The following is a 26222-nucleotide window of genomic DNA, read 5'->3' as shown; positions in this document are numbered from 1 at the left end:
AGTTTTTATTAAAGAATTTCTTCTTTAATAAAGGTTGGCTAACCGGAGCACCCGGGGAAAACCACCTATAGCTCAGGCGTGTGTTTGATTCAGTCACAGTTCCTGAACATGAATCAGGCCAAACATAAGAACCATCTGTACCACTTCTTCTTTTTCTTCTTCTTGCTCAGGAGATCTTCCAGTTGGGACCTCAAGGAGCTTTCTTTCTCCTCCCAGTCCTGCTCCTTTTCCTGCAGCGTCTTCTTGAGATCCTCTGTGGCTTGAATGAGGGATGTCTTTTCCTGCTGCCACTCCATCTGATGACTCTCCAGCTTCTGCTCAACATTCCGTAAAGAAGCCACAAGGGTTTTGTTCTTGCATCTCTGCTCCTCCAGCTGAGCCTCATAGAGAGCTGCAGATTTCTCCATCTCCTCCATCAGGGGGATTTTCTCCTGCTGCCAGCAGAGGCGCTCAGTCTCCAGAAGATCCTCTGCCTTTTCCAGGGAGGCTGCGATCTTCCTGGTTTCCTCTCGTTGCTCCTCGAGCTGGGCTTGAAGGGAAGCCTGAGATCTTTCCACAGCCTCCTTTGCTTCCTGTTGCATATCCTGAAGAGTCTTCTTGAAGCCTTCTGTGGCCTGAATGAGGGATTTCTTTTCCTCCTGCCACTCAACCTGATGACTCTCCAGCTTCTGCTCAACGTTTTTCAGAGCAGCCGCGAGGGTTTTGTTCTTGCATTTCTGCTCGTCCAGCTGAGCCTCATAGAGAGCTGCAGATTTCTCCATCTCCTCCAGCAATGAGAGTTTCTCCTGCAGCCAGCAGAGGCGCTCAGTCTCCAGAAGATCCTCTGCCTTTTTCAGGGCAGCTGCGATCTTCCTGGTTTCCTTTCTGTTCTGTCCTCCTTTCTGGACTCGATGGGAAGCCTGGGGTCTTTTCACAGGCTCCTCTTCTTCCTGTTGCATATCCTGCACAGTCTGCTTGCAGCCCTTGGTGGCCTGAATGAGGGATGTACTTTCCTTGTCCATCTGCTCCTCCATCTGATCCTCAAAGAGAGGTTTGGATTCGTCCGTCTCGTCCAGCAGTCAGGTGTCTAGCTGCCAGCAGTGGCGCTCCATCTCCAGAGGAGTCCCTGTCTTTTTAATGGCAGAGGCGACCTCCTTGGTGTCCTCTTTCGGCTTGTCAGCTAGGGTTTGATCCGAAGTCGTGGTACTTTCTAGAACCTTCTTAGTCTCTTTCTTCTTCTCGGCCATTTTTTCCCCACTCTGCTGGGCCTTTGTGTCCTCTTTGCTCACGCTTCTCTTTCTTCTCCTTCCCCGAGAGCGATCTCTCATCCTGCCTCCTTCTTCGGTACCGCAGTCTTTTCTGCTTTTCCTTCCTCTCATGGTGACGGTCTGGTTACAAATGAATCTATAAAGTCAGGTCCTACATTTATAGCATCTGAACATTCTAAAATTCATGACATCACCGGGGCTTTGTGCATTCTCCTTAGATTTTCTGCTTTGATGTTGTTCTTTCTGTTGCTATAGCAGAATGATTGTTTTGGTTTAAAAAATACTGATGGCAGGTACACACTACAGGATTTTTCAAACCTTCACAGATTAGGAGACCACACACTTGATGACAACAACAGACAGATCACACTAGATCTCTCTCTGTTGATCTTATAATGTGTGGCGTTCTCCGTAGTGCACACCACACACTAACTAATTCTTCAGCAGAGTATCAGGTTCTTCAGGCTCAATATTACAAATCTCGCATGGTCAAACAGGACTTCAGTTTAAACAAACATGGTGGACGAAGCGGAAGATGCAGTGGTGGTTGTTTTAGGCTGAAAAAAACAAAAACAAAACAAAACAACTGTGTAAAAAGTCATGGAGACGGCGAGAGTGTGGGCTGTATGCGTTACAGCGCGAGTTGGAGGACACGATGTCATTTGCAAACATCAGATAATCGGGCCTTGGCTGGCATTGATCGTAAGGGGGAAATCGGGATGAAAATCGTTCCGATTATCCTGTAGTGTGTACCGCCTTAAGTAGAGTGGGTCTGGGTAGCAGCAGAGCTCAGGTCAGCAGCTGTGCATCTGAAGAGCAGGAGGAGACTGCTTGAGCAAGTTGCCGGGAACTCTAACATGGACTACAACAAGAAGGCAGGGCCGATGAGAGGAGTTTCTCTGGAGGGTGGTCCGGATGCCTGTGACATAGACATGACTGATCTGGAGTGTTACAACTTAGGTGGAACCACTCTGGAGGTAAGCCAAGAGAACCCGACAACAGAAGGAGGATGCACAGGTGGAGACAGGTGGAGACAGGCAGTGGGCTGGGTAAGTGATGTGCAGGCAAGAGGCTAATGGCCAATGATACAGTGGCTACAGACTGGGAGCAGAAATTGGAAGATGCAGTGGAGTCTGGAATGACTGGTCTGGAAATCCAGAGGGCATCTGGGGGACGGATGGATAATGCCAATGGCGGCAAAGCTTCAGAAAAATGGGCTAAGTGGGAAACGAATCAGGATACAGATGTGTCCTCCACCAGGTTGATGGCTCTGTTTTTAGATGTGTCGGCCTCACGCTGGAAAGATGTGGCTAAAGTTGCAAGGGAAGCAAATCACTCCTCTACTGTCAATATGGTATGTACAGTATCAAAGTGCTGGAAACATCATTACAGTAAAGCATGCCATACTGTGGTAATGGAATCAATCAATATCAGCTGCTACGACTTTAAAAGGCTGTATAACCGTTACTTTTTGAAAATGTGGTTAAAATCTAAATTAATTTCACTAGCTCAAGTCGGCCAGGCAAAAACAAAAATACCACCTCCAGCATGTACCACCTTATACTAAGACAGAAAAATGTTTCCCTGTGTGGAACCACCTCCATTTGGTTCACTGTTGATGATACAGTCATGGCCACAAGGCGGTGAATGAAAATTGCTTCTACACAGCTGTCTGAAATGGAAGGAAACATTAGGACAACTTACACAAAAATGTAAGATTTGAATACACAGACAACTTCAGAACCATCTGATGATCTGATGAGATCATTTTTATTGCCTGATCTAACAGAAGTTGTGTGTATCTTTTACATTGGATGATGAGATTAAATTTGATAATCTTTGTATCTTTGTATGTAACAAACACTTCTATTGTTCTTCTATTGGTGTTATTTTTATGAAATAAAACCATCTGAAGAATATCTGAAGAGCATTCTGCGCCAGCACGTTTTCTTCCTGAAAGCGTGTTTGTGGTCAGTTTGATGAACAGCATAAGCAACTTAAAAAACACCCCACCTCTTCGGTTGAAAGCGCCCTGAAAGCACTGGAGCACAGTTCAGTTGCGGAGATTGCAGAGTAACAGCAACACGCGCCATGAAGAGCTTCACCTTGATAGCAGCTTTGACTCTCTGCAGCTTTAGTGAGTATTGCCATTATATTACCGTTTACTTATTTAAACATTTATGTAAAGGAAATGTTCATGTTTCATGTTTGTTATCTGCTGTTTGTTTCAGGCTGGATCTCTGCCTCAGTCTCTCGGTCTCAGACTGTGGAGGCTCAGCCTGGTGAAGGAGTCACACTACAGTGCAACAACAATGGTGCGGTGATATTCTGGTTCAGACTGGTCGACAGAACCGAGGTCAGCTGTGTCTCTGTCATGATCCACTCTAATGAAGCTAAATACTTCGAAGGATTTCAAAATGGGAGATTTGAAATGAGAAGCAGCAACAACATTGTCTCTCTCAAAATCCATATTGTGGCTAAATCTGATGCAGGACTGTATTTCTGTGGATTTTACACTGGTGGAAATTTCACTTTCAGTGTCACACGTTTAAATGTCAAAGGTAAGGTCATTCTAGTCTTTTCATTCGTTGTTCATTTATATGTATTGTGTGTTTCCATAATTGTCTTGTTACAACACAAAAAACAAAGTGGCTATTGAAACATTGACTAAATTTAACCAAGATGTAAATCTGTCAAAACAAAAAGGCTACTTTTATCCTTACTCTTTTTCTTTAAAAGGCGGCAATGAGCCACCTGGTGACGAGGACAGCGGAGATAAAAGTGAGATTCCATAAAGATTTCTTTCATTTTGCAGATTATGAAATTTTTGTAGGTGAAAAAGTTTGACTTGAAATTAGATTCCAACTTAATGATCTCTCTTGTAGGAGAGTCTGGAGGAATAGCAATGCTGACGAGTGTGATCGTGGGTGCTCTGACTGTTTTCCTTATACTGGTCATCATCATCAGCGGTCTGGTTGTGAAAGTCAGGAGACTTCAGAAAGGTACTTCGAGAGAATGTTTTATTTTCACTTGATTGTTTTTACAAATTCTGGGTAAAATCTGAGTCAGTATGATGAAACACTACAAAACTGCTTTGTGCCCTTGTCTCTATCATTCAGCTGCCACTGAAGAAAATAATCCACAACAGTGTGAGGTGAATCAAGTTTTTTTCTTTACTGTCACATGTCTTCACATGTTGAAGATCAACATCCCTCCAAGTCATGATCCTGCTTTACTAACAAAATCTTCTGTGTGACATGTGTAACTGTGTACTGTCTACAGAATCTGCTCTCTAATCAGCTAAAGGATGCAGCCGTGAGATTTTACCCGACATCAGTAAGAAGCAGGAGGCCTGCATCAGAGAGAGAAGTGGAAACTCATATCATTTATACTGCCAGCAGACAGACTCAGAAGGGTTCAGAGTTCAACTGATGCTTTTATCATATTAAATCTGCTGTTGTGTTCTTTGTTGGGTGGGAGGAGTTACATTTTATTATTGCAAGAAGGTCAAATAACCAAATGACTAAATCGCTGACTTTTGCTTGTGCTTGTCTTATCGTTTCTCGCTAGTTTTGTCTGACCTTGGTCACTGTCCAGATCGAGCATAGTTAGATAGAGGTCTGCAGCAGTGGAGGAGTGAGTGAGGTTCACCTCACTTGTTTGACGGGAAGAGGCAGCGCAGTGTGGTCTGAGCACAACTGAAGGGAAAACCGCGAGGTCTGTTAGATCAACGCACTGTGGAAATGAAGTCTGAAATAAATGAACTGGACATTTCAACTGTTACATGCGTGAATTAAAAAAAAATAAAAGCTATTTTAATGTATTTGCTTGTTGTGCTTGTGAATATTTATGACACCCACATGCCTTTTGTTGGACCTTGCACTGTGTTGAAAGTCTGAATCAGGGATCACATCTGTATCTTCACATTTCTGGCAGACTGACACCCATCTGTCACGCTTGTGAAAAGTTGACTAGTCAGAATGACACTTTACAATTATAATCACAGTGATATGTACTTGATAATCTCAATGCATATGTAAAAAATGTCACATTACTTTTGACTTCAACTCAGTTAAAATGATTTAAAAATACAAGGAATTTAGTTACTACGATCATCTGAAGTGCTTTTCAACAGCCTCACAGTTGCTGGCTGTTAACATGAGGGGAACTGCCATGTTGTTTCAATATGGGTATTAGAGAGCATTTTTAATCAGTCTGTCCTACAAGGCAGGCGTATCAGTTGCAGCAGTTCACACAGTTGACAGAAATACATGTGTGAACAAAGAAAAAAGAGAGAGGTTCAAATTCAGGCTCCTCTCTCACCCACAAAAAGTTGAACCATCAAGGCTTGAACTGGGTGTGAATGTCAGATCTGCGGTTTAAGAGAGAGAGAGAGAAAAAGTTGGACACAGATCCCCCTCATCTGAGGTCAGAAAGTCATCGTGGGGACCATCCAACAAGCATGTCTGATGGACAACACATCTTCACACTGTTTTAGGTCAAATAACTCAGTGGTCTCCTGGGTCAGAGTCCTGTGTTTGTGTTACCCATTCATCCACCTCATTCTCCAGCCTTCTGTATACAGTATACAGTTTGCTCTTAATACCACGTCACCTGACTTCCTCCTTTGCTACAGTAATAATCACTATGGCCACATAAGCTGCTTTCGACCGATCTGACCATTTTTCTGATGAGCACAGGCCCTGTCACACTTCACATCCCCTGATAAGAATAAAACCACAGAATCTTTCCATTGAATATCAATACTATGTGTAGGCCACACCACAGTCGTGTATGTACAGTATCAGCCGAAAGAGCTGTCTCAACCACAGGAAGACATCAGTTCTATTTTCTCTGAAGGCGTTTCTCTCTGAGTGTGGTCTAAAAACGCAGACAACAACAAAAAAATGCAACAGTTAACACAGTTTGTTTTGATGCCACATTTGATGGATGTGTTGCTGACAGACTTCCCATGCTGTAGCACACATCCTAATATCCCAGCAGCGCTGTAATGTGTGAGTGTTCTCACAGAGAGAGGGATAAAACAGGAGAAAGAGTTTAACATCTGAGCATGCACAAAAATCATCAGCTCTTAAACCACCATCCATGCAAGATTCTATCTTCACCCGTCCAGGCGCATGCTCGAGCAAGCTGCCTTGACCATGCACAAGTGGAGACATATCAATCTGCATGCTTTGATAATGGTTGCCTCTTCTTCTTTATTGGCCAAAGTCTATATCACACAAAGGACATTGATGACTGTCACACCTACTCATAGGGAGAGTCAAATGGAGGGAGGAGAAGAGAGAGACAGCACAGTGTGGTGTCAGTAAGTCAGGAGGCCTCACAGGTCAAAGCTTTGCAGCAATGTATAAAAGTAAACATTTAAAGTAACCTATATTGTGTTGAATAAAGAATGTCAGTCTGTTTATTTCTACTGAATGGACATAGGAGCGATGGAATAAGCCGATTCTCTGTGGTGACGATCATTGTCTGTCTGAATGAAAAATAAAGTCCCCACCACAGGAAGACTTCAGCCACAAACATCACACAACCTGCTGTTCTCAAAGACAACTAGTGACAGCACTACCTATGACCTCTATGTCAATCTCTGCTTCAGACACACTTATTTGGGTACCTTACTTTCAAAGCAACATCAACCTTTAGACACCAGATTCTGCTCTGATCCAGAGCTGTTTACCGACAGGAGTAGAGCTCAGAGATTACTTTTTAACTTTGAGGAATAAAGTATGGATTTATCCGTTGATACTGTTTATCAGCTTGACTGTAGCAGCTATCCTCCATGTTGTCTGCTGAATGGAGCTGGGGGAGGAACTAGAATCAGTGAGTGCTGAGTTCAGGGAAGGACCTAGATGAAAACACACACCCTCGCCACTGCCCACTTATTTACAGCTAATGTGCGGTAAAGCAACATTACGGTTATCTGAATTAAAGAAACACCCACTTGACGTTTGATGGAGGAGGGAACTGTAAAGACACTGATGATTGTTGAATATCCATATAGGGGAGGCTGCTGGGAGGTGGGTGGGGTGATGTAAATTTATTCAAATTGAAATGTTGAAAATGTTTCAATAAGCAGCTCTGGCTGTGTTTGCGTGCACATGTGGGTGTGCAACAAGACTTGTGCCCCCTCCCCCCGTTATTTTCCACTGAGGTCAAAAACAGTTAGACTGGCCTTCACTTCTCAGTATTGAAACCACAGGCGGCAAAAGCTGCACAACTTTCACACTGACACTGGTTATGTGCTTCAGTAGAAGTCTTTGAAAAAAGGTTTTAAATACTTTGCTTTGTATGTTTCAAAGGCTTAACTGGAGTCAGTCTCTAACACAACTAACATTGTTTAGGCCCTAATGCCAAAAACAGCATCTCATTAGTGTGTGGACGACATGTTCAGGCGTCCTTCCTTCTTCATGGTACATCTTCAGAAGTACAGATAAACAAAAGGAGCTGAGTCTTGAAGAAGTTGATACAGCAAGGACTTATCAAACTGAGCAGCCTTGAAAACATAACTGAGAGAGCCTGAATGAAAGCACAGCCCCAAAAAGGTGTCATCCTGTTGGTGCCACTTTTTGTCAGAGAGTGTATTCCAGCTGTGAGGGCCAACACTTGCGTCACTTGGCCAGTCCATCCTGGTGAAAACATCATTGCTTAGATGAACATACAAAGTCATGCTCTCTAGGAAGCATTCACTGGCTTAAACCTGATAAAGCAACATATAGTACAGTGGGCCTTGGTTCTGAAAGGTGTAGAAGCAGGAGACCTCAGGTGAGCAGCTGTGCAACTGGAAAACAGATGGAGGCTGCTTGAGGAAGTGGTCAGGGAACTCTGAGGTGGACGACAACCAGTAGGGAGGGCAGATGGGTGGAAATTCTCTTGAGGGTGGTCTGGATGCCTGTTTCATGAACAGGACTGATCTGGAGGGTAGCCGAGAAAACCAATAAACAGAAGATCCAGCAAGAGCCTGCACAAGGGAGACAGGAAGTGTGGTAGGTAACTGAAGTGCAGGCCAGAGGGTAGTGGACCAGAGGCTAACTCAATGGGAGACAGGCCTGTGGCTGACGATACAGAGGCTCCACACTGGGAGCAGAAATTGGAGGATGTAGAGGAGTCTGAAATGTCTACTGGCGGTTGGTCAGAAAACCTGAGGGGAACAGGGGTACACATGGAGAATGGTAACGGCAGCAAAGAATCACAAAAATAAGGACGTTGGAATCAAATCAGGATGCAGATACAGCCTCCACCAGCAGAGTCTGAAGGTTAATGGCTTTGTTTTTAAGATGTGTCGGCCTCGCCCTGGAAAAATGTGGCACTTTCCAGCATATTCAGGAGAAAAGTCTGTCTATGGTTGAAGGAACTGTCAAATTTTTAAGATGCAAGGGAAGCAAACCACTCAACTGCTCTCAATATGGCATGTATAAAAGTGTTGGAAACAAGGATCTTTGCAGTAAAGCATGCCATACTGTCTTAGTAGAAATAATGAGGATCAACTACTACTATTAAACACTGTATAACCGCTATTTTCAAAATATCTAGTAAATCTGAAACTAAAATCACTATCTTTAGTCAGCCTGGCAAAAACACCTCCAATACCATCTCCAGCATGTACCACCTTAAAAGACAAAAAATGTTTCCCTGTGCAGAACACTCCATTTGGTTCACTGGTGATGATACAGTCATGAAGACAAGGGGGTAAATTGCTTCTACACAACTGTATAAAAAGGAAGGAAATATAAGGACAACCTGAGAACCATCTGATGGTCGAGATCATTTTTATTGCTTTGGTTACACAAAAATTGTTTGCATTTCTGATATTGGATGATGGGATTAGATTTGAAATTCTTATATAATCATACATTGTATTGTAAAAATAACACCATCGGAAGAATAACGGAACATTCTGCGTCAACTCTTTTGTTCCTGGCAGCAGGTTTGTGGTCAGTTTGATGAACAGGTTAAGGAACTTAAGACACACCCCACCTCTTTGCATTAAAAGCACCCTGACTGGAGCACAGCTCAGTTGCGGACATTGCAGAGTAACAGCAACACGCGCCATGAAGAACTTCACTTTGATAGCAGCTTTGAGTCTCTGCAGCATTAGTGAGTATTGGGAATTAATAACTGTTCACTTATTTAAACATTTATCCAAAGGAAAATGTTCATGTTCCTTTTTTTGTTATCTGCTTTTGTTTCAGGCTGGATCTCTGCCTCAGTCTCTCAGTATCAGACTGTGGAGGCTCAGCCTGGTGAAAAAGTCACACTGCAGTGCAACAACCTTTCAAATTATGATACTCAAACATTCTGGTCCAGACTGGTCAACAGAACCAAGATCAGCTGCATTGTTGTTAAGTTGAATTATGGAAGCAACGTTACAGCCTGTGATGGATATGAAAAAAGGAAATTTGAAGTGAAATCCGACATCTCCACTGTCTTTCTCAACATCAAAAACGTGGATTCACCTGACTCTGGACTGTATTACTGTGGATTTTTCAGAAATGGCATTCCAGTTTTGACTCCCATACGTTTAAAGGTTAATGGTAAGATTACTGTCTTTTTCTCTTTCCTTCTCTCTGTTCAGATCGCTCTTTTCTGCTTATATTGTACAATTTTTTTTATTGTCTGAAAACAACATCCTGTATGCAAGAAAGTCTTTTTTTTCTTTGTTTCTTTTTCATTTTGGTGGAAATCTGTCAAAATAAAATCAAAACAAAGGTTGTCTTTATTTTATTAAAGGCAGCGATGAGCCACATGATGATGGCAGGGAGGGTGAAAGTAAGAGTAAGAGTAAGTTTTCAATTATTTCCAGGTCAAATAGTTGAGCTACATTCAGTTAGTAATGCTGAGCCTATATTAACTTTCTTGTAGTCGACTCTGACGGAATAGCAATGCTGACAAGTGTGATCCTGGGTGCTTTGACTGTTGTCCTCGTACTGGTCATTGTTGGTCTGGTTGTGAAAGTCAGGAAACTTCAGACAGGTACTTTTTCAGTTACTGTCTCCGTCTTGTTTCAAGTGGAAATCATGTTAACTTTTGTCAGTATGCTGGAAAACTGACCAAATGTTTTCTTTGTGTCACATAGCTGTTAAGGAAGACCAGAATCCAGAACAAAGAGAGGTGATTCCACTTTTGATACTTTTGTTGACTGTATATTGTTTGATAGAGCCGAACCGAAAAACAGTCAGAACTGTATTCATCAGACCACATTGGCTTGTGTATTTGTATGTAGGTAGTGTATATTTTCATCTATGAGGTCTATATATCAGATGATTAGTCCAGATATTACCAAATTATATTTGAAGTCCACTAGAGAGCACAAAGAAGTTTATTTTTGGCGAGTAAAATATCCCACTAAGTAAACGTATTTGTCACAATCCTTTAAAGGAACGCTGAGAAAAAATTTGAAGCAATTCATATGTATTAGTCACTTATTATTGGCCATATGTGAGCAGACTGTGGCACGATGTGAAGATTATACCTTCCACCTCTCTCTTGGTTGCCTATACAAGCCTGTGGATGATTTGTTTAAACAGTTTAATGCTGCTGGACTCTGGATTCATGTGTGAATGACTTTGGTCAATTTTCTGCAAGTCCAAAGGATAAGTCTTTATTGACGTTTTCACATGTCTCGTCTCAGTTCCCCTCTCTGATCCATTAACAAAGACCAACAGTAGCTGACATTAGTTTAGCAATGGCACAGCAAAGGTTCTCCTTAAAGTATGAATTTAAGGGAGTCTTACTAAGAATATTGTACCATTTGTAACTTAAGGTCATTTAGAAGGGGTTATATTTGATTCATCATATTAAGACTGTTAATACTGTTTTCACAGAATGTGGGCCATGATGATGACGTGAACTACGCAGCAGTGACAATTCGACCGAAAGCAAAAAGAAGAGAGCAGGAGCTAAATGTTATCTATGCTTCAACCAGATAGACTCAAGAGGCAACTGGAGCTGACGCTCTATTATATGAAAATGCTTTCAGCTTTTGTATGCCATGTTGGTGACAGCAGTTATCATTCTAGCCAAACTCTCTTCTTACGCAATAAAGATTATGTGTTCATCCATTTGTAAGTGTCTTCCTGCCACTGGTATGTTTTGATGGAGGAGCCAGTAAGGACAATGATGACTGCCCCAACTGTCTTATAGTGAGAGATAGATGAAGGTCTGCAACAGTGGAGCAGTGAGTGAAGCACACATCACTTGTTTGACAGGAAGAGACAGCAGAGTGTGGTCTGAGCACAAGTGAGGTGAAAATCTTGCGGCCTATTAGATTAAAGAACTGTCAGTTTCCTCTTGGATTTACAATATTCTCTAAATGATATCTTAAATATACTCAATACTGTACTATATTGTAGTCTACACATTCTACAAAGCAGTGTAACCTTTATCATCACAGTAACGAGGACAAACATGTAGTCACAGAAGAGCGAGAGGATCATAGAGACAAACTGCTGCCTGTAGTACAACTTGATATTCTGACAATATTCTCAGTCACTACTGTCGGTTTGGCTTGAAATAAACACACAGACCGAGCTACCCCAAGCTGCTCTCAATATTTTATCCTGTCAGAACTAACGCACACATTCTCACTGGTAGGAACTAATATCATCCGGTTTGAGTTCAAAATAGTGCCAGGAATTAACAGCTCAGCTTGACGTCATCACTGGTCTTCAGTCAAACATTCTCCTCATGGTATTTTAAGACGCCTCTCAGCTATCAGACACAATCAAGTTATGTGCCCAAGCTGTTTGAATCTTTGTTCCTCTTTTAAGTGTGTACGTCTGTGTATAGAAGTGTGTGACCTTGAGCCTAAATGTTTGAATCAGCACTCATGTTCCTGACACCATTCTAGGGTTTCTGCTTTCAGACTGATTGAGACATCAGAGGATAAGAGTGTGTATCAATATGATGTTTTCATTGTCATAGAAGTGAGCCATGTAGTACATATTAAATGAAATAGAACAGCCACTCCTCTTCTGCTGTACTCTCTGCCCATCTTAGACCATCAGGCTCTGTGTGGACACATTCATGTATGAGTCAAGGAGTCTGTACGAAGCAGCAAATGGAAGGACACAAAGGCAGACAACCTGGCAGACAGTGTCAGCAGGTCAAGGCAGTGGTTTTACATGTAAAAGTTGATATATAAGCTTACAGGCAAAGACAGCAAGTCCAGACAGAAGTGACAAGGAATCTCTGGGATTAACAGGAATGGGAAAGGGAAAAGGGTGCAGGCAGGTTCATATTCAAGATGGAAAGCAGAGCACAAAGTAACACGAGACTCAGATTTGGGGATATTGGTGCATGTGAGAGTCGGGATACTGGGAGGGGCGCGAAAGTCTGGGAGCATCAGGGAATGCAGAGGACTCTTGGAATGGGATTGTGGTCGAGAGTGGGAGAATCAGCACAACAGGACTGAGGCAGCCGTTGTAACAGTGCCACTTCATCAAGGGGTTGGGTCCGGACATCGCTTCAAGTCACTAGGAATGCCAGAATGTCAAGTACGGTGGGCCTTGGTTCTGAAAGATGTAGAAGCAGGAGACCACAGGTGGGCAGCTGTGCAACTGGAAAGCAGGAGGAGGCTGCAGGGAACTCTGAGGTGGACTACAACCAGTAGGCAGGGCAGATGGGTGGAAATTATCTGGAGGGTAGTCTGCCTGTGACATGAACAGGACTGATGTGGCGGGTAGCCACTTAGATGGGACCATTCTGGAGGGTAGTGAAAACCAAACAACAGGAGATCCAGAAGGAGCCTGCAAAGAGGGAGACAGGCAGCAGGCTAAGTAACTGAGGTGCAGGCCGGAGGGTAGTGGACCAGTGGCGAGCCAAATGAGAGGAAGGCGAGAGGAGATGATACTGAGGCTAGCTAAATGGGAGATAGGCCTGTGGCTGATGATACAGAGGCCACAGACTGGGAGCAGAAATTGGAAGATGCAGAGGAGTCTGAAATGTCTACTGAAAGTTGGTAGTAAAACCTGAGAGGACCTGGGGTACAGATGGAGAATGGCAACAGCAGAAAAAAATCACAACAATAACGGAGTTGGGATCAAATCAGGATGCAGATAGGTCCTCCACCAGCAGAGTCTGCAAGGTTGATGGCTTTTCTTATTAGATGTGTCGGCCTCACCCTGGAATTTTTCTGTCGAGCAAATTCAGAAGAAAAGCGCCTCCGTGGTTGAAGGAAATGTCAAATTTTAAAGCTGCAAGGGAAGCAAACCACTCACCTGCTCTCAATATGGCATGAAAGTGTTGGAAACAAGAACCTTTACAGTACAGCATGCCATACCATGTTAGTGGAAACAATCAACATCAACTACTACTATTATCCTCTCTATAACCTCTACTTTTTAAAAGTCTAGTTAATCTGTAATTAAAATCACTATCTTAAATCAGCCTAGCAAAAACACCTCCGATACCATCTCCAGCATTTACCACCTTATAAGACAAGAAAAGGTTTTCCTCTGTCTGAAATGGAAGGAAAAATAAGGAAAACCTACAAACCATCTGATGATCAGCATAATTTTGTTGCTTTGGTCAAACAAAAATTGTATGTTTTTTTTTTTTCATTTTGGATGACTAGATTAGATTTGACATTCTTATATAATCTCACATTGTATAACAAAAATAACACCATCAGAAGAATAACGTAACATTCTACATCAACACTTTTCTTCCTGACAGCAGGTTTGTGGTCAGTTTGATGAACAGGATAAGGAACTTATGACACACCCCACCTCTTTGCATTACAAGCACCCTGACTGGAGCACAGTTCAGTTGCGGATATTGCAGAGTAACAGCAACACGCACCATGATGAACTTCACTTTGATAGCCGCTTTGAGTCTCTGCAGCGTTAGTGAGTACTGAGAATGAATTACCATTCACTTGTGTAAACATTTATCCAGTTTTAAAATGTTCACGCTCCTTTTTTTGTTTTCTGCTGTTTGTTTCAGGCTGGATCTCTGCCTCAGTCTCTCAGTCTCAGACTGTGGAGGCTCAGTCTGGTGAAGGAGTCACACTGTGGTGCAACAACACCTACAACAATGGTGCGGTGATCTTCTGGTTCAGACTGGTCGACAGAACCGAGGTCAGCTGTGTCTCTGTCATGATCCACTCCAAAGAAGCTAAATACTGCGAAGGATTTCAAAATGGGAAATTTGAAATGAGAAGCAGCAACAACACTGTCTCTCTCAAAATGCATTTTGTGGTTAAATCTGATGCAGGACTGTATTTCTGTGGATTTTACACTAGTGGAATTATCACTTTCAGTGTCACACGTTTAAATGTCAAAGGTAAGGTCATTCTAGTCTTTTCATTCGTTGTTCATTTACATGTATTGTGTGTTTCCATAAATGTCTTATTACAACACAAAAAACAAAGTGGCTATTAAAACAATGGCTACATTTAATCAAGATGTAAATCTGTCAAAACAAAAAGGCTACTTTTATCCTCACTCTTTTTCTTTAAAAGGCAGCAATGAGCCACCTGGTGACGAGGACAGTGGAGATAAAAGTGAGATTCCATAAAGATTTCTTTCATTTTTCAGATTATGACATGTTTGAAGTTGAAACAATTAAAGCTAAATTTTTATTTCGACTTGGTCTCAAACCATTCAGGGTAAAATTAGATTCTAATTTAAGGATCTCTCGTGTAGGAGAGTCTGACGGAATAGCAATGCTGACAAGTGTGATCCTGGGTGCTCTGACTGTTGTCCTCGTACTGGTCATCATCGGTCTGGTTGTTAAAGTCAGGAAACTTCAGACAGGTACTTTTTCAGTTACTATGTCTTGTTGCCAGTGGAAATTCTTTTACATTTTGTCAATATGCTGGAAAACTGACCAGATGTCTTGTTTTTGTCACATAGCTCTTGAGGAAAACCAGAATCCAGAGCAACGAAAGGTAAATCCAATTTTAGTATTATATAGTTTTATATATTGTATTGCCAAAATGAAAAACATACAGAACTGTATTGTTTGGGCTCACATTCATTTCTCCCTTACAAATCACTTTATATTTATATATGTACTATATATATATTTTCCAAGAATATTGGCTGATTAGTCCAAATTACATTTGAGGTCTGCTAGAGAGCACTAACAAGTTTATTTTTGGTATATAAAATGTCCCGAACGGTGAATTTATTTGTCACAATCCTTTGAAGGAGCTCTGAGTAACAATTTGAAGAAATTTACATGTAGTATTCACTTTTTATTTGCCATATGTTAGCAGATTGTAGCATGATGTGAACATGAGGCCTTGCCCATCTCTCTTGGTTGCCTATACAAGCCTGTGGATGATTTGTTTAAGCTGTTGGATTTATGTGTGAAGGACTTTGGTTGATTTTCTGCCAGTCCAGAGGACGTGTCTTCCTGCACGTTCTCAAGTGCCTCGTCTCAGTTCCCCTCTCTGATCCATTAACAGAGAGCAACAGTAGCTGACGTTAGTTTAGAAATGGTGTTTGTAACATTAACGACCAGCTTCCAGCATAACAAAGGTTCTCCTTAAAGTATGAATTTAAGGGAGTTTTACAAAGAACAGTGTAGCATTTGTAGCTAAAGTTCATATAGAAGGGGTTATATTTGAGTCACCATATTAAGACTGTTAATACTGTTTTCACAGAATGTGGGCCATGATGATGACGTGAACTACGCAGCAGTGACAATTCGACCGAAAGCAAAAAGAAGACAGCAGGAGCCAAATGTTATCTATGCTTCAACCAGATAGACTCAGGAGGCAACTGGAGCTGATGCTCTATTATATGAAAATGCTTTGAGCTTTTGTATGCCATGTTGGTGACAGCAGTTACCATTCCAGCCAAGCTGTTTTCTCACGCAATAAAGATCATGTGTTCATCCATTTGTAAGTGTCTTCCTACAACTGGTATGTTTTGATGGAGGAACCAGTAACGACAATGATGACTGCCTCAATTGTCTGATAGTGTGAGACAGATGAAGGTCTGCAACAGTGGAGCAGTGAGTGAAGCACACATCACTTGTTTGACAGGAAGAGACAGCACAGTGTGGTCTGAGCACAAGTGAGGTGAACATCTTGCGGCCTATTAGATCAAGATTAATTACACATTCTACAAAACAGTGACACTTTTGTCATGAAAGTAAGGAGGACAAAAATGTAGTCACGGAAGAGCGAGAGGATCATAGAGACAAACTGCTGCCTGTAGTATAGGTTTAACAGTCCAACAATATTCTCAGTCACTAGTGTCAGTTTGGCTTGAAATACACCCCCAGACCGAGCTACCCCAAGCTGCTCTCAATATTTCATCCTGACAGAACTACTTCATTCATTCCTATTGGTAAGAAATAATATCATCCGGTTAGAGCGCAAAACACTGGCAGGGATTAACAGCTCATCTTGACTTCCTCGTTGGTATGCGGTCAGACATTCCCTTCATGCTATTTTATGGCACCTCTCGGCTATCAGATAAAATCAAGTTATGTGCTCAAGCTGTGGGAACCTTTGTTCCTCTTTTGAGTGTGTACCTCTGTGTATCAAAGTTTGTGCACCTTGAGCCTGAACATTTGAATCGGCACTCATTTTCCTGAAAGCGTGTATGCAGTCAATTTGAGGAACATGATCAGCAACTAAAAACACGCCACCTCTTTACATTGAGAGCAGCCCTCCTGGGCCACACTCACTGAAGAGCTTCAGTCAAACACACAATGATCATACACGTTGATCTCAGCTTTCATTCTCTTCAGCGTCAGTAAGTACAGCCATTGACTTATTCTCCACTTTATGACTATGTTTCTTATATGTTTGACGTGCTGTCCTTGAAACTAATTTACTTATTTCTTACTCTCTAATATTTCCTGTTGTCCACCTTAATGTTACATTATAATGAGATAATATGTAGTCGTCTGCTGCTTGTTTCAAGCTGGATCTCTGCCTCAGTCTCTCAGTCTCCAACTATGGAGGTTCAGCCTGGTGAAGAAGTCACACTGCAGTGCAACAACGTTTCAAAATATGATTCCCAAACATTCTGGTCAATAAAGTTCATGTGTTCATCCATTTGTAAATGTCTTCCTATCACTGGTATGTTTTGATGGAGGAGCCAGTAAGGACGATGATGACTGCCCAGGTTGCGTTATAGTGAGAAATAGATTGAGGTCTCCAACAGTGGAGGAGTGAGTGAAGCACGCATCACTTGTTTGACAGGAAGAGATAGCACAGTGTGGTCTGAGCACAATGGAGGTGAAAAACTTGACGCTTGTTAGATCAAAGCTTTCTAATAAAAGAATCTGAAATGAAGCAGCGAATTCTGACTGAGAAAAAAACTAGTCTCTGGAGCTGTGTAGAGGTTATACGGGACATCAATATACAAACTGAATATTCTAACTATGATAGCATAACATGAAAATATGTGCTATGACTTAAAAACAGAATTGATTAAAAGTAAAATTCATTCAACGAAAGACAAGGAAGAGGGTCTGATCCTCCTCCTGATCCCAGCAAAAGACAAGGAAGAGGGCCTACTGGTGAAACACACAACCCATCTTGGATCTTTGCATGCTTACTTGAAGGGGTGATTGAAGCTGGTTAAGCCAGGCTGTGACCACAACTGACACCACTGCAGGGTTTCAGCTTCCTCCTACCTTTTCAAAGTGAGTGGATGAGGCACCAGAACCATTGAGACACCAGATGATAAGAGTGTGCATCACGTTGTTGTTTCTAATTATCATGAAGGTAAGCCATGCACGCCATGGTAAATTAAATAGAACAGTTAAAAACCCCCTTGGTGTACTCTCTGTCCATCTTAGACCATCAGGTTTTGGTCAGACACATTTGTGCAGGGTCAGCAGGTCAAGTCAGTGGTTTTACTTTTAAAAATGTATATGTAAGCATAGAGGCAAAGGTAGCAAGTCCAGACAGAAGTGACAAGGAATTTTGGGGAGGGTTGACAGAATGGGAAAGGGAAAGGGTGAAGGCAGGTACATATTCAGGAGGCTGGAAAGGGGAGCACAAAGTTACATGAGACACACAGTGGAGTCAGGATACTGGGAGGAGTGGGATGGTATAGGGTTTGGTGGATGCATGGAGAACCGCAATGAATTTTATAGAAATGCAGGGGCCTCATGGAATGGGAATGTGGTTGAGACAGGCAGAATAAGCAGGACAGGACTGACGCACCCCTTGTGGTCTCAGGGTACTCCCTGCACAAGTCGCCAGCTCATCGCAGGGCCCACACTGATGAGCAATGTGGGGTTCAGTATCTTGCTCAAGGACACTTCGACATGCCCGGCAACCTTCTGATCACTAGTCGACCTCTCGACCCGCTGAGCTATAGGTGCCCCCTCATTCAGGATGCTGGAAAACTACTGGCGGGTACGCACTACATCCTTAAAACTTAAACTGATTTAAACCAAAACTGATTCAACTGATTCGTGAAAGATCTTAAAAAGCTGAATACATGCCCAATTTATTTTGCCATTGCTCTGTATCTTGTAATATTCTGCTGTTGCGACAAACATTTCCCTGTCTGCGGGACATTAAAGGATTTCTGATTCTGAATAGTCTTGTTACTCCTCTTTAAAAGTTGGAATGTTGTCTGTAGCTCAAAGTATGAGGGACAAGGAGAGGTTGAAAGCTGTTATAGCCATTTGATGAAATAAGTAACTCATGATATACAATAATGTTCTGTTAAGAAATGCCTTTGGCTTGTTTTATTCTGGTTCAAATTATGACGAAAACAAATGTAGCTACATGGATTAAAATCAAAAGATACACTTAGAACTAGTATTACTAGGTGTACAAGTGGTTATCCATCTTATCGCTTCGTCGCTGTGGGGTGGCGTGGTTCCTGTAGTTGCCATGGTGACGTGACTGGCTCACAGAAGAAAGCCTTCAAAGCTCACCATTTCAGCGGCAAAGGACAATTAGCGTTGAAAACTTAGATGGAGTCCCTTGCAGACCCAGATCAGGAACGGGTACTGGTTCTACTGATACTGTATAGTCTGGTGTTGTCAGGTGGCTCTTAAAAGAGCCTTTGTGTTGTTGTGATCTCGACCGGCCAATGGCGATCCTTTTGGCGTGGATGGTGCAAAGACTAATGGACATTTTAATGGTTCATTTAGAAGTATAGAAAGTAAGACCCAGATCAGGAACCGGTACCCGGTTTCACACGCCTGAACTAATTGAACTTTTTTTTCAGTTTTTATTAAAGAATTTCTTCTTTAATAAAGGTTGGCTAACCGGAGCACCCGGGGAAAACCACCTATAGCTCAGGCGTGTGTTTGATTCAGTCACAGTTCCTGAACATGAATCAGGCCAAACATAAGAACCATCTGTACCACTTCTTCTTTTTCTTCTTCTTGCTCAGGAGATCTTCCAGTTGGGACCTCAAGGAGCTTTCTTTCTCCTCCCAGTCCTGCTCCTTTTCCTGCAGCGTCTTCTTGAGATCCTCTGTGGCTTGAATGAGGGATGTCTTTTCCTGCTGCCACTCCATCTGATGACTCTCCAGCTTCTGCTCAACATTCCGTAAAGAAGCCACAAGGGTTTTGTTCTCGCATTTCTGCTCATCCAGCTGAGCCTCATAGAGAGCTGCAGATTTCTCCATCTCCTCCATCAGGGGGATTTTCTCTTGCTGCCAGCAGAGGCGCTCAGTTTCCAGAAGATCCTCTGCCTTTTCCAGGGCAGCTGCGATCTTCCTGGTTTCCTGTCTGTGCTCCTCAAGCTGGGCTTGATGGGAAGCCTGAGATCTTTCCACAGCCTCCTTTGCTTCCTGTTGCATATCCTGAAGAGTGTTCTTGAAGCCTTCTGTGGCCTGAATGAGGGATGTCTTTTCCTCCTGCCACTCCACCTGATGACTCTCCAGCTTCTGCTCAACGTTTTTCAGAGCAGCCGCGAGGGTTTTGTTCTTGCATCTCTGCTCATCCAGCTGAGCTTCATATAGAGCTGCAGATTTCTCCATCTCCTCTATCAGGGGGATTTTCTCCTGCTGCCAGCAGAGGCGCTCAGTCTCCAGAAGATCCTCTGCCTTTTCCAGGGAAGCTGCGATCTTCCTGGTTTCCTCTCGTTGCTCCTCAAGCTGGGCTTGATGGGAAGCCTGAGATCTTTCCACAGCCTCCTTTGCTTCCTGTTGCATATCCTGAAGAGTCTTCTTGAAGCCTTCTGTGGCCTGAATGAGGGAGGTCTTTTCCTCCTGCCACTCCACCTGATGACTCTCCAGCTTCTGCTCAACGTTTTTCAGAGCAGCCGCGAGGGTTTTGTTCTTGCATTTCTGCTCATCCAGCTGAGCCTCATAGAGAGCTGCAGATTTTTCCATCTCCTCCAGCAATGAGAGTTTCTCCTGCAGCCAGCAGAGGCGCTCAGTCTCCAGAAGATCCTCTGCCTTTTTCAGGGCAGCTGCGATCTTCCTGGTTTCCTTTCTGTTCCCCTCAAGCTGGGCTTGATGGGAAACCTGGGGTCTTTTCACAGGCTCCTCTTCTTCCTGTTGCATATCCTGCACAGTCTGCTTGCAGCCCTTGGTGGCCTGAATGAGGGATGTACTTTCCTTGTCCATCTGCTCCTCCATCTGATCCTCAACGAGAGGTTTGGATTCGTCCGTCTCGTCCAGCAGCCAGGTGTCTAGCTGCCAGCAGTGGCGCTCAATCTCCAGAGGAGTCCCTGTCTTTTTAATGGCAGAGGCGATCTTCTTGGTGTCCTCTTTCGGCTTGTCAGCTAGGATTTGATCCGAAGTCGTGGTACTTTCTAGAACCTTCTTAGTCTCTTTCTTCTTCTCGGCCATTTTTTCCCCACTCTGCTGGGCCTTTGTGTCCTCTTTGCTCACGCTTCTCTTTCTTCTCCTTCCCCGAGAGCGATCTCTCATCCTGCCTCCTTCTTCGGTACCGCAGTCTTTTCTGCTTTTCCTTCCTCTCATGGTGACGGTCTGGTTACAAATGAATCTATAAAGTCAGGTCCTACATTTATAGCATCTGAACATTCTAAAATTCATGACATCACCGGGGCTTTGTGCATTCTCCTTAGATTTTCTGCTTTGATGTTGTTCTTTCTGTTGCTATAGCAGAATGATTGTTTTGGTTTAAAAAATACTGATGGCAGGTACACACTACAGGATTTTTCAAACCTTCACAGATTAGGAGACCACACACTTGATGACAACAAAAGACAGATCGCACTAGATCTCTCTCTGTTGATCTTATAATGTGTGGCGTTCTCCGTAGTGCACACCACACACTAACTAATTCTTCAGCAGAGTATCAGGTTCTTCAGGCTCAATATTACAAATCTCGCATGGTCAAACGTGACTTCAGTTTAAACAAACATGGTGGACGAAGCGGAAGATGCAGTGGTGGTTGTTTTAGGCTGAAAAAAACAAAAACAAAACAAAACAACTGTGGGAAAAGTCATGGAGAAGGCGAGAGTGTGGGCTGTATGCCTTACAGCACGAGTTGGAGGACACGATGTCATTTGCAAACATCAGATAATCGGGCCTTGGCTGGCATTGATCGTAAGGGGGAAATCGGGATGAAAATCATTCCGATTATCCTGTAGTGTGTACCGCCTTAAGTAGAGTGGGTCTGGGTAGCAGCAGAGCTCAGGTCAGCAGCTGTGCATCTGAAGAGCAGGAGGAGACTGCTTGAGCAAGTTGCCGGGAACTCTAACATGGACTACAACAAGAAGGCAGGGCCGATGAGAGGAGTTTCTCTGGAGGGTGGTCCGGATGCCTGTGACATAGACATGACTGATCTGGAGTGTTACAACTTAGGTGGGACCACTCTGGAGGTAAGCCAAGAGAACCCAACAACAGAAGGTCCACCAGGAGGCTGCACAGGTGCAGACAGGCAGTGGGCTGGGTAACTGATGTGCAGGCAAGAGGCTAATGGCCATTGATACAGTGGCTACAGACTGGGAGCAGAAATTGGAAGATGCAGGGGAGTCTGGAATGACTGGTCTGGAAATTCAGAGGGCATCTGGGGGACGGATGGATAATGCCAATGGCGGCAAAGCTTCAGAAAAATGGGCTAAGTGGGAAACGAATCAGGATACAGATGTGTCCTCCACCAGGTTTATGGCTCTGTTTTTAGATGTGTCGGCCTCACGCTGGAAAGATGTGGTTAAAGTTGCAAGGGAAGCAAATCACTCCTCTGCTGTCAATATAGTATGTACAGTTTAAAAGTGCTGGAAACATCATTACAGTAAAGCATGCCATACTGTGGTAATGGAATCAATCAATATCAGCTGCTACGACTATAAAAGGCTGTATAACCGTTACTTTTTGAAAATGTGGTTAAAATCTGACATTAATTTCACTAGCTCAAGTCAGAGGAAAAAACAAAAATACCACCTCCAGCATGTACCACCTTATACTAAGACAAAAAAAAAAGGTTTCCCTGTGTGGAACCACCTCCATTTAGTTCACTGGTGATGATACAGTCATGGCCACAAGGCGGTGAATGAAAATTGCTTCTACACAGCTGTCTGAAATGGAAGGAAACATAAGGACAACTTACACAAAAATGTAAGATTTAAACACAGAGACAACCTCAGAACCATCTGATGATCTGATGAGATCATTTTTGTTGCCTGATGTAACAGAAGTTGTGTGTATCTTTTACATTGGATGATGAGATTGAATTTGATAATCTTGCATAAAAGTTCTGATGTGTCATTTGTATGCAACAAAAAATTCTATTGTTCTTCTATTGGTGTTATTTTTATAAAATAACACCATCTGAAGAATATCTGAAGAGCATTCTGCGCCAGCACGTTTTCTTCCTGAAAGCGTGTTTGTGGTCAGTTTGATGAACAGCATAAGCAACTTAAAAAACACCCCACCTCTTCGGTTGAAAGCACCCTGAAAGCACTGGAGCACAGTTCAGTTGCGGACATTGCACAGTTACAGCCACACGCGCCATGAAGAGCTTCACCTTGATAGCAGCTTTGACTCTCTGCAGCTTTAGTGAGTATTGCCATTATATTACCGTTTACTTATTTAAACATTTATTTAAAGGAAATGTTCATGTTTCATGTTTGTTATCTGCTGTTTGTTTCAGGCTGGATCTCTGCCTCAGTCTCTCAGTCTCAGACTGTGGAGGCTCAGTCTGGTGAAGGAGTCACACTGCGGTGCAACAACACCCACAACAATGGTGCGGTGATATTCTGGTTCAGACTGGTCAACAGAACCGAGGTCAGCTGTGTCTCTGTCATGATCCATTCCAAAGAAGCTAAATACTGCGAAGGATTTCAAAATGGGAAATTTGAAATGAGAAGCAGCAACAACATTGTCTCTCTCAGAATGCATTTTGTGGTTAAATCTGATGCTGGACTGTATTTCTGTGGATTTTACACTGGTGGAATTATCACTTTCAGTGTCACACATTTAAATGTCAAAGGTAAGATAATTCTAGTCTTTCCTTTTCATTCATTGTTCATTTATATGTATTGTGTGTTTCCATAATTGTTTTTTGTGTTTTAATAAGACAAAGTGGCTATTGAAACATTGACTAAATTTAACCAAGATGTAAATCTGTCAAAACAAAAAGGCTACTTGTATCCTTACTTTTTTTCTTTAAAAGGCGGCAATGAGCCATCTGGTGACGAGGACAGCGGAGATAAAAGTGAGATTCCATAAAGATTTCTTTCATTTTGCAGATTATGAAATTTTTGTAGGTGAAAAAGTTTGACTTGAAATTAGATTCTAACTTAATGATCTCTCTTGTAGGAGAGTCTGGAGGAATAGCAATGCTGACGAGTGTGATCGTGGGTGCTCTGACTTTTGTCCTTGTACTGGTCATCATCGGTCTGGTTGTGAAAGTCAGGAAACTTCAGACAGGTACTTCAGGAGAATGTTTTATTTTCACTTGATTGTTTTTACAAATTCTGGGTAAAATCTGAGTCAGTATGATGAAACACTACAAAACTGCTTTGTGCCCTTGTCTCTATCATTCAGCTGCCACTGAAGAAAATAATCCACAACAGTGTGAGGTGAATCAAGTTTTTTTCTTTACTGTCACATGTCTTCACATGTTGAAGATCAAAATCCCTCCAAGTCATGATCTTGCTTTACTAACAAAATCTTCTGTGTGACATGTGTAACTGTGTACTGTCTACAGAATCTGCTCTCTGATCAGCTGAAGGATGCAGCTGTGAGATTTTACCCGACATCAGTAAGAAGCAGGAGGCCTGCATCAGAGAGAGAAGTGGAAACTCATATCATTTATACTGCCAGCAGACAGACTCAGAAGGGTTCAGAGTTCAACTGATGCTTTTATCATATTAAATCTGCTGTTGTGTTCTTTGTTGGGTGGGCGGAGTTACATTTTATTATTGCAAGAAGGTCAAATAACCAAATGACTAAATCGCTGACTTTTGCTTGTGCTTGTCTTATCGTTTCTCGCTAGTTTTGTCTGACCTTGGTCACTGTCCAGATCGAGCATAGTTAGATAGAGGTCTGCAGCAGTGGAGGAGTGAGTGAGGTTCACCTCACTTGTTTGACAGGAAGAGGCAGCGCAGTGTGGTCTGAGCACAACTGAAGGGAAAACCGCGAGGTCTGTTAGATCAACGCACTGTGGAAATGAAGTCTGAAATAAATGAACTGGACATTTCAACTGTTACATGCCTGAATTAAAAAATAAAAGCTATTTTAATCTATTTGCTTGTTGTGCTTGTGAATATTTATGACACCCACATGCCTTTTGTTGGACCTTGCACTGTGTTGAAAGTCTGAATCAGGGATCACATCTGTATCTTCACATTTCTGGCAGACTGACACCCATCTGTCACACTTGTGAAAAGTTGACTAGTCAGAATGACACTTTACAATTATAATCACAGTGATATGTACTTGATAATCTCAATGCATATTTAAAAAATGTCACATTACTTTTGACTTCAACTCAGTTAAAATTATTTAAAAATACAAGGAATTTAGTTACTACGATCATCTGAAGTGCTTTTCAACAGCCTCACAGTTGCTGGCTGTTAACATGAGGGGAACTGCCATGTTGTTTCAATATGGGTATTAGAGAGCATTTTTAAGCAGTCTGTCCCACAAGGCAGGCGTATCAGTTGCAGCAGTTCACACAGTTGACAGAAATACATGTGTGAACAAAGAAAAAAGAGAGAGAGGTTCAAACTCAGGCTCCTCTCTCACCCACAAAAAGTTGAACCATCAAGGCTTGAACTGGGTGTAAATGTCAGATCTGCGGTTTAAGAGAGAGAGAGAGAGAAAAAGTTGGACACAGATCCCCTTCATCTGAGGTCAGAAAGTCATCGTGGGGACCATCCAACAAGCATGTCTGATGGACAACACATCTTCACACTGTTTTAGGTCAAATAACTCAGTGGTCTCCTGGGTCAGAGTCCTGTGTTTGTGTTACCCATTCATCCACCTCATTCTCCAGCCTTCTGTATACAGTATACAGTTTGCTCTTAATACCACGTCACCTGACTTCCTCCTTTGCTACAGTAATAATCACTATGGCCACATAAGCTGCTTTCGACCGATCTGACCATTTTTCTGATGAGCACAGGCCCTGTCACACTTCACATCCCCTGATAAGAATAAAACCACAGAATCTTTCCTTTGAATATCAATACTATGTGTAGGCCACACCACAGTCGTGTATGTACAGTATCAGCCGAAAGAGCTGTCTCAACCACAGGAAGACATCAGTTCTATTTTCTCTGAAGGCGTTTCTCTCTGAGTGTGGTCTAAAAATGCAGACAACAACAAAAAAATGCAACAGTTAACACAGTTTGTTTTGATGCCACATTTGATGGATGTGTTGCTGACAGACTTCCCATGCTGTAGCACACATCCTAATATCCCAGCAGCGCTGTAATGTGTGAGTGTTCTCACAGAGAGAGGGATAAAACAGGAGAAAGAGTTTAACATCTGAGCATGCACAAAAATCATCAGCTCTTAAACCACCATCCATGCAAGATTCTATCTTCACCCGTCCAGGCGCATGCTCGAGCAAGCTGCCTTGACCATGCACAAGTGG

The 26222-nt window shown here is 42.6% G+C and overlaps 3 protein-coding genes across 14 annotated transcripts; 2 read left to right on the top strand and 1 right to left on the bottom strand.

Moving 5' to 3' along the window:
* Window positions 1-21241, bottom strand: LOC119027488 (coiled-coil domain-containing protein 30-like). The gene is made up of 2 exons (XM_037112726.1): window positions 20675-21241; window positions 1-899 (listed from the first exon to the last, which is right to left on the bottom strand). The coding sequence occupies exons 1-2, from the start codon at window positions 21131-21133 to the stop codon at window positions 114-116; spliced, it is 1245 nt and encodes a 414-aa protein (XP_036968621.1). The 5' UTR covers window positions 21134-21241; the 3' UTR covers window positions 1-113.
* Window positions 1010-24867, top strand: LOC119027495. 12 transcript variants are annotated; one of them, XM_037112750.1, is made up of 8 exons: window positions 1010-2601; window positions 2756-3384; window positions 3479-3808; window positions 3987-4028; window positions 4133-4249; window positions 4367-4401; window positions 4530-4662; window positions 4818-5024. In XM_037112750.1, exons 2-8 carry the CDS (start codon window positions 3339-3341, stop codon window positions 4853-4855), a joined length of 741 nt encoding a protein of 246 aa, XP_036968645.1. In that variant the 5' UTR covers window positions 1010-2601; window positions 2756-3338; the 3' UTR covers window positions 4856-5024. The 12 variants fall into 12 exon arrangements, 9 of the variants coding, with proteins under 9 accessions (XP_036968645.1, XP_036968646.1, XP_036968649.1 ...); XM_037112751.1 differs by having other exon boundaries at window positions 1010-2959; window positions 3163-3384; XM_037112748.1 differs by lacking the exons at window positions 1010-2601; window positions 2756-3384; window positions 3479-3808; ... (3 more) ...; window positions 4530-4662; window positions 4818-5024 and adding exons at window positions 21914-21999; window positions 22086-23176; window positions 23271-23609; ... (3 more) ...; window positions 24330-24462; window positions 24618-24867.
* On the top strand, window positions 13376-16096 carry LOC119027500. Its single transcript, XM_037112763.1, has 6 exons — window positions 13376-14116; window positions 14214-14552; window positions 14731-14772; window positions 14915-15025; window positions 15125-15159; window positions 15880-16096. The coding sequence occupies exons 1-6, from the start codon at window positions 14071-14073 to the stop codon at window positions 15982-15984; spliced, it is 678 nt and encodes a 225-aa protein (XP_036968658.1). The 5' UTR covers window positions 13376-14070; the 3' UTR covers window positions 15985-16096.
* Window positions 24868-26222: the final 1355 nt, after the last annotated feature.

Source organism: Acanthopagrus latus, chromosome 10, assembly GCF_904848185.1.
Source record: "Acanthopagrus latus isolate v.2019 chromosome 10, fAcaLat1.1, whole genome shotgun sequence".
NCBI lineage: Eukaryota > Metazoa > Chordata > Actinopteri > Spariformes > Sparidae > Acanthopagrus > Acanthopagrus latus.
The sequence above is the reverse complement of the archived record's forward strand: the minus strand, read 5'-3'. Positions and strand labels throughout refer to the sequence as shown.